General features: G+C 32.9%; 1 protein-coding gene across 4 annotated transcripts in view; it reads right to left on the bottom strand.

Annotated features, from left to right (window-relative positions):
- The window catches only part of CDH18 (cadherin 18), a 1,176,273-nt gene that overhangs the window by 54,771 nt on the left and 1,107,899 nt on the right, over nt 1-13,603 (bottom strand). For all 4 annotated transcript variants that reach the window (XM_017893219.1, XM_017893218.1, XM_017893220.1 and 1 more), the window contains one exon: nt 5,060-5,181. In XM_017893219.1, the coding sequence (XP_017748708.1) occupies nt 5,060-5,181 (122 nt within the window). The remainder of the gene's footprint in view (nt 1-5,059; nt 5,182-13,603) is intronic.

Below are 13,603 nucleotides of genomic sequence, written 5' to 3'. Positions count from 1 at the left end.
AATGGCGGCCGCCCATCCCCCAGCCTCGCTGCTGCCTTGCGGATAGATCGCCGCAGACCTGCTGTGTTAGCAGTGAGGGAGGCTCCGTGGGCGTGGGACCCTCCCGGCCAGGTGTGGGATATATTCTCCTGGTGTGCCTGTCTCCTTAAAGCGCAGTATTGGGGTGGGAGTTACCCGATTTTCCAGGTGCTGTGTGTCTCATTTCCCCTGGCTAGGAAAACGGATTCCCTTCCCCCTTGGCTTCCAGGTGAGGCGATGCCTCGCCCTGCTTCAGCTCTCGCGGGTCAGGCTGCAGCAGCTGACCAGCACCGACTGTCCGGCACTCCCTAGTGAGATGACCCCAGTACCTCAGTTGAAAATGCAGAAATCACCGGTCTTCTGTGTCGCTCACGCTGGGAGTTGGAGACTGGAGCTGTTCCTATTCGGCCATCTTGCTCTGCCCCCCCGTTATTTTTGTTTTTACTCAAGAAAAGCTTTAATGGTGTTTCTGACTTATGCTAAATAATGTTCACATTTTTGTTTGCCTAAATATGAGCTTTATTTGACTTTACTTTTGAGGAATATATTTGGTAGAAAAATCATATATGACTGTCAGTTATTTCCTAGTAGCTCTTGGGTGTTATCCTTTTATTGTTTTCCAGCTTTAATTTTTCCTCATGAAAATCTGATTTATTATTGTCCTTTTGAAGGTATTTTTTAAAAATTTTAATTAAAACTTCTATTTTGAGGTAATCGAAGATTTATAGGTAATTGTAAGAAATAATACTGAGAGATCTTATATATCTTTACCTACTTTCTCCCACAGGTAACATCTTGCAAAACAATGTCACAACCAAGATATTGACATTGATAAGAAGAACATACGAGCATTTCCATCACCATAAGGATAGCTCCTGCTGCCATGTTATGGCCACACCCACTCCTCTTCATCTTTACCCTTGCACCCAGCCTCTGGGAACTAATAACCTCTTCTCTATTTCTATAATTTTGTTATGGTAAAAATGCTATTTCAATGAAATTATACTTCATGGAAACTTTGGACATTGGCTCTTTTATTCACTCAGAACAATTTTCTAGAGATTCATCCAGGTTATTGCATGTATTAATTACTCATTCCTTTTCTTTGCTGAAACGTATTTCACGCTATGAATTTACTGCAGTTTGCTTAATCGTTCATCTATTGAAGGATGTGTGTGTTGGTTCCAGTCTGGATTTATTATAAATAAAACTGCTATAAATAATTTTGTACATTTGTTGTATAAACATAAAATTTCATATCTCTGTGGGAAATGCCCAAGAATATAGTTCTGAATTTTATGATAATTGCAAATTTAATTTTTTATGAAACTGTCAAAATATGTTCCCGAGTAGTAGTGCCATTTTACACTTTCACCAATGATGCAGAAATGACCTAATTTCTACACAATTTACCACAAAGTTTAGCTTTTATGATAGGCCTGTAGTGATATCACATTGTAGTTTTAATTTCTATTTACCCAATGTAAATAGAAATAAATTTTTAAAAAGATGTGGAATACCTTTGCATATGCTAGTTGGCTCTTTCTATGTCCTTGTCAGTAAATGTCTGTTCTTGCATTTTGCCCATTTTCAAATTGAATTTTATCTTCTGTTTTTATTGTTGAGTTTTGAAACCTTTTTATAAAACAAACTATAGGCCTAAAAGTAGAAACTCCGTAGTTTGTCTTTTTATCATCTTAACAGATTTTAAGAGCAAAACTTTTAAATTTTGATGATATTCAATTTATCACTGTTTCCTTTTATGACTCACGCTTTTGGTGTCAAGTCAAAGAATGCTTTGCCTCATCTTAGGTCCTGTGATTTTGATAGTGGTATCATATCTTTTTTTCTGTTGCTGCTTCTAATTTGCTAAAGTTTTACTTTAATGCACTGAGGTAAATTTAGCTTTGTAGGCAGTATGCTTGGTGGTTTTGTTTCTCTTAAGTTTATTGAGTGTTTGACTTGATATTTCCATCAATTTGGAATAACTTTCCACTATAATCATCTTAAATATTTTTTCAGTCCCATTCTTTCTCTCATATGCCTCTGAGAATTGAATAACTTGTATATTAGACTTGCATGTCCCATATGTCTCTCATATTCTTATTTATATTTTCTTTATCTTTTCATGCTTCAACATGGCTTTTTTATTCTGATCTACTTTCCAGTTCCCTTATTTTCTCTTGCACCATGTCTAAGTTGCTGTTATTACCAACAATTGAGCTACCGTATTTTCTTAAATTTTAAATTTTCCAATTCCATTATTTTCCCTCTGTTCACTATTCTATGGTAAGTTGTGCTGTTATTACCGAATCAATTTGAGATCTGTTATTTTTCTTAAATTTGTTAAATTTCCTTAAGAATTGTTAACAATTTTTTTTTTTTCATTCAATATTGTGTTGATTTTATTAAGTTGGATATTTCAAGATACATTTATGTTAGTGATGTAATTGCATTCACTTTATTTTTTAATAGTACTTTGAAAGTAAGATATTTGTGGTATATATGTATATTTTAATAATTGTATTTAAATTACTATAAATATTATTATTTGGTTTTTATAAATCATGTTGCATAGTGAAATACTTAAGCATATAAAAATAATCTTAATATTTAAGTGAATAAAATTATATAAACCATATAATGCTTTCAAATATGACTTTACTTTGTCCTTATTCATATTTATAATTTTCTCATGGGAAATATTAAATTAATTAAGTAGAAGGCCATATCAGCCTGAGGCTATCACTGTATTTTTAGTTTTTGTGTAACAAAATGCTACCTAGGTTTGTTTGATGGTTAATATTGAGTGTCAACTTCATTGGACTGAAGGATGCAAAGTATTGTTCCTCAGGGGTCTGTGAGGGTGTTAGCAAAGGAGATTAACATTCGAGTCAGTGGACTGGGAGAGGCAGATCCACCCTCAATCTGGGTGGGCACAACCTAATCAGCTGCCAGACAGGCTAGAATAAAACAGGCAGAAGATGGAAGAGCAGACTTGCTGAGTCTTCCGACCTTCATCTTTTTCCCGTGCTGGATGCTTCCTGACCTCGAACATCGGACTCCGTGCTCTTCAGCATTTGGATTCTTGGACTTCACACCTGTGGTTTGCCAGGGGATCTCAGTCCTTTGGCTACAGGCTGAAAGCTGCACTGTTGGTTTCCCTAATACTGAGGTTTAGGGAATCAGACTGGCTTCCTTGCTCCTCAGCTTGTACACGGCCTACTGTGGGACTTCACCTTGTGATGGTGTGTGAGTCAATACTCCTTAATAAACTCCCTTTCATATATGTATCTATCCTATTAGTTCTGTCTCTCTAGAGAACTCTAACACATTATGTCAACTAAAAGAAACCTAATTTAGGAATATAATTTTAGAAACAAACAGCTGGGTTTCAGGCAATTACAAGACAGCCAATTGGTCACTTTAGGCCCAAATAAAGCAAACACCTAGCTGTAGCCAGTCAGGTAATTTCTCTACTTGGCTTCTGTGTTCAGCCTTTGAAAGCCTGTCACTCACGATGCTGGATGGAGCTCTTTAAACTTCTTCTGATTCTGAGTGCAGCCCAATTTCTTACTCATTCTTTGCTTAAATAAACCCTTTTAAATGTATTATGTCTAGAGTTTTTGTTTTATTTTAACAACAGTGAACATGAAAAAAGCTTTATGTTACAAAGCCAGCCATTCAGATATACATATATTTTTCCCTGACAGTATTAAAATAAATAGGTAATGATTACTTTAGCAAGCCTCACTGATTGTCCTTCATACACAAATACAAAAAAGGATGCTTCTCAGGAGTATAATTTCAGCACAAGTTTCAAAATGACTTGGCATCATTTGGGAAGGGATACTCATTCTTGTTCACTACAGATAATAATAGAGTACTTTTGACTCAGAAAGGGTATATTTTGACCTATACCCTTTGAATGCACACCTTCCTGTAATCCCTCCCCCTTCAGTGTGGGTATGACCTGTGTCTTGGTTCTGACAAACAGAATATGGCAAATGTGTTGATGTGTCACTCACTTGATTATATTACATTATATGAGGCTGTTTTGCCTGCAGGCTTGCTCCTCTTATTTGCTTGATGAAATAACTGGACATAATGGGGAGGTCCAAATGGCAAGCAACTGCTGGTGGTATCTCAGAGATATGGGCAGCCTTGAGGAATAAAGGAAAGTCTTGACTTTTTCAGGTCTGTATCAGAGAGAAACTGAATGCTCCCAACAGCCCTATGAACTTGGAAGAGACCCCCAAGCCTCGGGCGAGAAAACAGCCCTAGCAGACACCTTGATTATAGTCTTGAGAGACCTCTGCAAAGACCCAGCTAAGCCATGCACAAATTTCTGACCTATAGAAACTGTGAGATAATAAATACTTTTTGTTTTAAGTTGCAGGTTTTGTGTAATTGCTTATACAGCAGAAAAACAAATACACAACCCCTCTCAGCCTCCTACTTGCTCTATTTGCTATAGGCAACCAGCCTTCCAAATTGCCTTGCTTCTTTAAGTAGATGCCACACAACAACCAGCCTCTTGCCCCACGTTTCAGATTCATCTTCACTCTCACCACCTTATTAATACATATATACTCTTCATGTTTTTAACATTGAATCATCGTTTAGTATCAGCATCACTCAATCATCATTCCTGTGTCACTCCTGCAGATCCTCCAAAATAGACAGAGCTATCCCTCTGACACAATCAAGTCCATCAGCCTCATTAAGAGAAACACATTTGCTATTTCCACCTCATTTAAAGTAGGGTTGGACATAAAGCATTCAATATCATTTTATTGGTATAATTTGTGCAGCATTCATGAATGAATTCATTTTTCTGAGTTACATTTCGGATCCAAAGAAAATTCAATTGCTATGATTCTCCAAAAATTATTTGGTACTTAAAATAAAGCTTTATGAAATTATTTTCACTGAGCACAAAATTACACTGTGGGCTTTGGGGATTATGCCTAAGAATAATAAAATAAAGCTGCTTGCATTTATTCCATTCAAATGAGGAGGAAGGAAACAATTAACTTACCTGGCCAGGCTTAGAATTTTCACAGACAACAATATCATATTCCCTGGCAAGTTCAGGTGGATTGTCGTTGACATCCAGAACTCTAATACCCACTGTGACATGGCTCAGCAAATCAGGATTATCTGCAAAATACACAGGAATGTATTTAGTATTTCCATGCACACTTTAGAGGCTCGGTTTAAAACAAATCTCTTTAATACTGCAGCTTGTCACTGGTTCCATATGCTGCAGCAGGACTTTTGGCAAACGACAACTTTTTGAAGGTGCTCTTTGCTAGAACTCATTAACTTACAGGAAAATGGCAAATGAATACCATGGCATGACATGAATGCTAAAATGATATTTTGTCATATCAAGGAAATTACACGTTATCAGGAACTTGAGTGGGAGAAAGTTGTCAGAATTCATTGTATGCTGTCAGAGTCTACAGGATGAACAATTGGTTTCATCATTAATCTAAGAAAAACACAGTAGCTAGTAAAAAATAATCACATAATCTTTAAAAATGTCTAATGTTCAAATCTACCTAAACTCAAAGAAAACAAAAAATAAATTTATTTACACAAAGGATCATTTTCTTATGGCAGGATATATGTAGTGTGTGATGTTGAGTCACACTTGTGGAAAATAAAGAATAATTGAAATCAAAATTTAGCATGAGAGTCAACATGAAATTGACATGTAACTGGGAGATACCAAAATATATTCAATAATTGCAAGTCCATCTTAAATCAAGTATTTTCGTTTTTTCAGTGGATTTATTAATTCTGAGATATAACAAAAACATAAATGTCTGGTTTATTTTACAAGTCAAAGCTGGAAATTCAGAATACATAATGGACAAATTAAATCTCTCTGTCTGGTTTTCTCTCTGCTAATGTATCTGCCATTCTCTGAAACAATTCAAATTTAAATTATAACAACATACTAATACATCAATAATAACACTAGTTAAAAAGATATAACAATATTAGGAAAAAGGGAATAAATACTTATAGAGAAGTTATTCACGATAGTAAGAAAAGAGATGGTTTAAAAAGTATATTAAGTAGCTCTAACGTAAATAGAAAATCCAAGTAGCAATGTATTAAAACAACTAGAGAAAATAAATTCTTCAGTAAAAGTTAATTTTGCAAAGAAAGAAAAAAATGTATCCCTGATTTTTTACTTAAACAGGTAATTACAGTCTACACATTTTCCCCTAGAAAATAAGAAAGAGGAAATATTTCAAAATTTTATTTATTTATTTATTTATTTTGCCTGTGAAACTTTGGAACCAATACTAGACACCGCCACTCAGGAGACATATGAAGTGTCAACTGCCTAAACAGAATCATAGTAAACACACTCCACTGCGTTGTTCTTGATCATTCTTGATCAATTTTGTACCAGGAATATTTGTTTAGTTCAACAATAAAAGCCCGAAGAGGTACAGAAAAGAAGGAAATTTTTATAAAGATAAAATAAAAGTTATTCACAAGTTAGTGAATTAAAGGAAGGATGAAAAAGCATATACATAATCGCTCTGACTGCTATCAGCTGTCACCTCTCACTGTCCTACCTCTGCCTTGTTGCAGCTTTCCCCTGAAACTGGAATGTGTTCTCAGGCATTCCACACTTGAGCACAGGAAACTGAATCCTTTTACTTCAAAATAGACTCTTTCCATTATGACTCAATATTACTTTACGTCCCTAATGTACAATCACTATTCTGTAACAATGATTAAAAGCATAACATTTGGGATCAGGCTAAAATCAGTTTTGTCTCTATACCTACTACCATTCTATGTCCTGTAGGAAACATCTCACCTTTTTGAGCACGTGACTCATGACACTGCCTGCCCTTTCAGGGGCAACCATAGCAGTTATGAAAACCAAAAGGTTAGAGTAAATTTAAAGTAATTTCTGGTGCAAATTCAATAACTGCTGTCTGTTACTAAAAGTAGGATGATGTATAAAAATGTGGCTGTGATTTCAGATAATTAGGGGTGAAAACTCACTATCACTTTATAGCCACTTGCAGTCTTCTTGCAGACTTCTTGCAGCATTCTGGTCTTTTATGATATGAGATATTTCTATATTTGTGAACTGAAAAGTACCCATGGGTCTCTATATATCATTTATTGTGTCCTTGGGTTAGTATTTTATCCTTTGAATGTCAATCACTCTACCTATAAAATGTAAACCTGTTCATGGGATTTATAAACATTTTGCTAAGGCTAAAACTGGGTAATTCTCTAAGGTCTTAAAACACTATTTCTATTATTGTTATTATAATTTTATTTTATGCTTTGTTTCTAGAAAACAATTTTCACATTCCTTTGACAGCAGAGGAAATAAAATACATTGAAATCATACAAACTTAAATATAAATCATATTCTCAGCACTCTTCAGGAGCAGAACTTCAAAAAGTTATTTGCAATTTATTGATGTACCTTAATTATTTAATCTGTAAGCCTATAATAAGAGTTATTTGACTTGCCAAGTTGTGTTTTTGAGAAACAATTAACGGTAACTATGTCGACTTTATATAATACTGAGCCTGGGAAAGAGCAGAATGTACATTTTAATAATTTCTGAATACTAAAATAGAAACAAAGCCAAAATACATGCATGCAATTTCCAGCACAAACTCTGCTACATAAAAATCATCTGTGCTTTATGCAACGCTAATACAATAAGGACTCATGTCATCAGAGTGCCCCCTCTAGAGATAGTGATATGGAGAAAGTGCTATTCCACTGCAAGTGGAAGCGGTATGCTACAATATCTAGAAGATCTTTTATAACTTGAGAAACAATAACTTTTATCCAGTGATTACATTTGGAAAGACCGATGTGTGGGTAACACTATGATGGGCTCTAGAGAACACAGGACAACAAAATATGTCATTCTTCCAGATTTCCCACTTATCGAAATTGAATGGAAAAAACAAATACTATTTTTTTCTTAAATATCACGACTTAACTGTTTAATTTACTTCTAGACCAAAGCCATTATTATTTAAATATGTGCCACCTAAACAATCTAAATCATGTCTATTAGTATATGCCTACTAGGGAATTTGGTAGATTTCTAATTTGATTATTCATATTCTAAAATTAGTATTAAAATATTTGTCAAATATATGAATAGGTTAGTGTAATATTGTAGATTATTTTCCTAAAAATATGCTTTTATTGCTTTCATTATGAAAATTCACTCAAAATGAAAAGCCTTATCTACTATTATAATAACAATTTACAGGGAATATGAACTTAAATAACCACATTTATTGCTATCTAAGTTTCATAAATGCCCGTGAGAATAACGATGGTTTATAAATTGTATTTTTGGTCTGTCTGATTGAGAGTTCTATGAAAAGATTTCCTTATAGGAAAATGTATAACTAACATTATGCTTATTCTTTTGAATACTTACTGTGGACTGATGCTGGAACATGTTAACGTGCTTGGTTAAGTTCTGCTTGTTAACAAATAAGTTTCCATTATTTTCTTTAATAAATATACAACAATAAGTTTTGCAAATAGGTGCTCAAATGAAAACAAATTTCCACTTAAGTGTACTTGTTTGATTTGAAATGAGAGTAGGTTTTCCATTGTAAAATCTTGTATATGAAAGTCATATTTAAGTTTTAGGTAGAAAAAGTGAGCTAAATCAATTAATACATATTATAAACTACTTTATAATATGATTACATCTACTTAAACAATAATTTATATGTAAAACTCTCACAATGCCTGGTACATGCTGGTGCCACTAATATGCCTCTTTTTCTCTTTTCTTTCTATATGATTTAAATATCAGTAAAAAAATCAAATATTGTATTCAAAATAATTCACTATAATTTATATGAAAGATGTATATCATATATAATAAATTACTCTTCAAATATCTCTTTACGGTATCCACATAAAAAGTTTTAAAATAAAGAATTCTGTGAATTTTATGTGATAGAAAATTTAACTAACTCTATGTATTTAAGGTCACTTATTTCATAGGAAGGAGCATAACATATGTGTAGAAATATTTCAAAAATTACAAAGCATTTAGAAACACATCACACAAGATTTACCCCATATATTTATTCAACTTTTGTCAGTTTACAATAAGTGCTCTCATTTATTACATAGTTATCATATAAATTCTAAATTGAAGTGAATTATTTAAAATGAATCTTGACTCTTTTCGATACATTATTTTGTTTCAGTTGCCTATAAATCCTCCATCAATTCCTTATATATCATTAATATTATTATCTGAGAGTAACATGAGTTAGAAGCTTTAAAATTAAAGCTGTGCCTTTGCTGTTAGGAATGAACACTTTGTTCCATTAACCAGAACTACAAAGTCAAAGTAATTTACCTCTACTTGAAAGTAATTACATTGAGATAATGTAAGAAATTTTATTGATTAAAAGTAAATGAAAACTGTATTCTATTCTTGTGAAATGTCACAATTGGCCCACTCAATTATATAACAAAATTTAACAAATATTTATTTTTCACTTTTTGTAATAATTCAGTTTTAACATGTTTTCTCTATCTTAGGCTACTTGTCTATAATGCCTGTGAACTTTTCTATCTTTCATCTTTATAGAGTATACAGGATTTATCTTGTGATGAACTGTTATGCTGTCTTTTGCACTTATAATTACAATCATATTTTTAATACTGCTTAGAACCTTACTAACAAAATGGATTATAAGTTTATTCTTTCTTTTTCTGGGTGTGCAATCTAATTATAATAAAAATTTCCTGGCCAGACACGGTGGCTCACGCCTGTAATCCTAACACTTTGGGAGGCCGAAGCGGGTGGATCATGAAGTCAGGAGATCGAGACCATCCTGGCTAACACAGTGAAACCCCGTCTTTACTGAAAACACAAAAAATTAGCTGGGTGTGGTGGTGGGAGCCTGTAGTCCCAGCTACTCGGGAGGCTGAGGCAGGAGAATGGCGTGAACCAGGGAGATGGAGCTTGCCGTGAGCCAAGATCGCACCACTGCACTCCAGCCTGGGCAACAGCGAGACTACGTCTCAAATAATAATAATAATAAAATAAAAATAATAATAATTTCCTTATAGAGAGCATCAACATCAGAAAATATTAATTAAAGCAAAACAGTTACTATGTAAAATAATTAATAAAAATAATGATACATATATATTTTAAATGTTTGTATAAAAATATTGAAATGCATAATTATTCATCAAACTGCAATCTCTCAATGTAGGAGTATGGACACAACTCTGAGAACAGATTTGTTGCTGCTCGGGGTTAATGCCACCATTCTTGTAAAGATAACACACACTGAGTTACTTACGAAGTTATTTATGAAGTCCAAAATTGATTGATTCTAAGTGAGGGAAGAATTTGAAGATTATTTCAAAACACTAAGCATGGCAACACTTCTAATTCTATAAAATTACCTGAGATTTTATAATTGCCTAATTGTTCTTAATTGCAACATAATTTTAGCAAATCACTTTTATCAAGTCTTGGGAAACTTTCAACTTAAAGTACGTTACACAAATTCTGAATCCATTATGTACATATATGTCATTATTTTGTTTAATATTTAAATAAACTACATAATTTCAATAAGAAGTTTGACTGGTTTGGAAATAGAACTAAAAAAAAATCCACTTTGGTCAGGAAAAAGCAACTGATTAAAACTTGTCTGCCATCACAAAGGATAGTAAAATGGAACAAAATATATAAAATAGAAAATAGATAATGTGAAGAATGCTCTCTGGGAGAAGAGAGCTACATAAGCGGAACCCCAGGACTATCTCAGGCTTTGATAATACATTCATTATGACCAAGTGAGGGATATCCTAGGAAAAGAAGACTGGTTGATTAACATTTAAAAATCAGTGAATACAATTCACTGCATACATTCAATACACACATAATAAAAGTTAACAAATATGACATAAGAAATAAAGAACACTTAGCAAGTTACAAATAGAAGGAACTTTCTCAACCTCAACAAATCTATAACTATGATCACTCTTATCGGTGAATACTGAGTGCTTTGTCCCAAGGATTTGAAATAGACAGAAAGGTAGGGATATATGCTCCCAGAACTTCTCCTGAACACTATCTTTAGGGTTAAATAGTAAAAGAAATAAAAGTTACATAAATTGCAACACGAAAACCAAATTTATCTTCTTTCAGAGCCAGAATGATTATCTATGAAGAAAATACCATATACAAAAAAATTAGAATTATTAAAACAGTTTAGCAGTGTCACAGGATACAAGCTCAGTATTTACATATATTTCTATAAAAATGAAAATAAAGGAAGATTTTAACATCTACTTTATATAACGTGAATAAACATGAAAACAAACATGAAATACTTGTATGCTGAATTCTACATATATTGCTATGAGAAATGTTTAAATGACCTAGATAACTGAAAACTTACTGTGTTTACTCATGGATAAAATGCTCGATATCATTCATTGAGGTGTTCACGCTCCCAAAGTGAAACTTAGATTCAATGTAATACGAATCAAAGATACAACATTGTTGAATAATTTGATAAGCTGATTCTAAAATTATATGCAACAAAACTGTTCTAAACAGTTTCAAAAAATTTCAAAAGAAAGAAGAAAAATGTGGGACAATTCACACTGATTTTGTGTCATTATAAAACGATAGTAATCATAACACTGTAGTAATAGTATGTACATTGTCAGTGGTACCAATGAGAGTCAATAAATTGATAAATACATAAATGCTCAAGTGTTTATGGACAAACTAGCCATAATAATTGGGAAAATGATAGCATTTAGACAAATGGTGGATCCCCTGTAAATTCATATTAAAGAAAATTAAACTTGACCTTTACCACTCATTGTATATAAAATATGGCCCAAAGGAAGCCATAAATATAAATATAAAACCTCAAGGTTTAAATATATAAAACTAATAAAGGAAATTTTGTTATCTTTTGTTTGGCAAAGAATTATTAGAAAAAAACACAGAATATTAAAACCATAAAAGAGAAAAGCCAACAAATTGTAATTTTCAAGAAAATGTTATTTGAAAACTCATTAAATATAGCATTTATTAAGAAAATGGAAAGATAAGACACAAATATGTGAATATATTCAAAAAATGTACATCTGATTAACTCATATGTCCACATATGTTAAAACCTCAAAATCAAACAATAAAAATCTAAACAACTTTATAAAATTTTGCAAAATCCTGAATAGAAAATCCACCAAAGAAGAAAATACAGAATCCACATGAAAATATTTTCAACCTCACTTCTCTGTGGTGAAATGCAAATAAAAACAACAATAAGTTGTCACCACATACTTATTAGAATGAGGGGAAAAATACCCTGGCAACATATGTGAAGGACGTGAAGCAACTACTGATAGTAATGCAAAGTTGTATAGCCAGTTTGGAAAGCAATTTGGCATATTTCCATAAACTCGAACATGGTATTTTGTTTAACAGTCCCACACTTAGCCATTTACCCAAGACAAGTTAAAATGTATGTACACACATACACACACACACACAAATTAGGCTGGGCACGGTGGCTCACACCTGCAATCACAGCACTTTGGGAGGCCGGTGGGGGTGGATCAGCTGAGGTCAGGAGTTCGAGACCACTCTGGCCAACATGGTGAAACCCCGTCTCTACTGAAAATATATATATAAATTAGCCAAGTGTGGCTTCTTGAAAAGAGTAACTCATAAGCTTGACTCACTAACGCAAAAGCTTCCTGAAAAGAATGACTCAAAGGAGTCCACAGTGTCTACTTGTCATTCTCATTACATTTAAAAAAGGTAAAACTATAGGTAGTTACCAGGACTTGGAGGTGAGGGAAGAGAAATCACTTCAAATTTAACTTTTGTGGAGGAAGGTTGTGGAAAGTGACTAGATGCCTCTGCAAAATTCATTATGCTTTACACATAAAAATGGTAATTTTGCTATGTAAATTGCTCCCCATGAAACTTGACTTGTTAACAAGAGTGATGTATTCTGAGGCATTAAATTTGTAGCCAGTGTATTTTTTTTCTGTCCTTTTTTTAAATAGACTTCCCTTTGACAAAATTTTTCCAATGCATCATTCTAACAAATTTCTTTAAAATGAACTTTAAGTAACAACATAAACTTTATCAATGTATTGCTTCTATTAAAATAATAAATACTATAAATTATTGAGAATATTCCTCATTTATGCTTATCACTGGGTTGTTGACATCAAGCTGATCTGAAGCAATAGTTAAGAAATAAAAAAAAAAAAAGGAAAAAAAATAATCAAAGAACCTTCAGTCAAAGAGACTGGTGTTTCCTGATTAAGTATTATAACATTTGTGATTTACTTTCAAATAATTCCAATAAGACAAAATCACAAAATTCAAAAGGCAGCAGCAATAAGTTATTGTTGTACTATTCTTTTTCTACTTGAATATTTTCCTCATAAAATTGTAAAAAAAAAACAAAATACAAAAAACAAAAACCTGGTTTCTTTAATAAAATAGCACAAACCAAAAAAAAAAAAAAAAAAAAA

The sequence above is a fragment of the Rhinopithecus bieti genome, unplaced genomic scaffold (genome assembly GCF_001698545.2).
Source record: "Rhinopithecus bieti isolate Rb0 unplaced genomic scaffold, ASM169854v2 scaffold_21891, whole genome shotgun sequence".
Lineage (NCBI taxonomy): Eukaryota > Metazoa > Chordata > Mammalia > Primates > Cercopithecidae > Rhinopithecus > Rhinopithecus bieti.
This window is presented reverse-complemented; position numbering and strand designations above follow the sequence as displayed.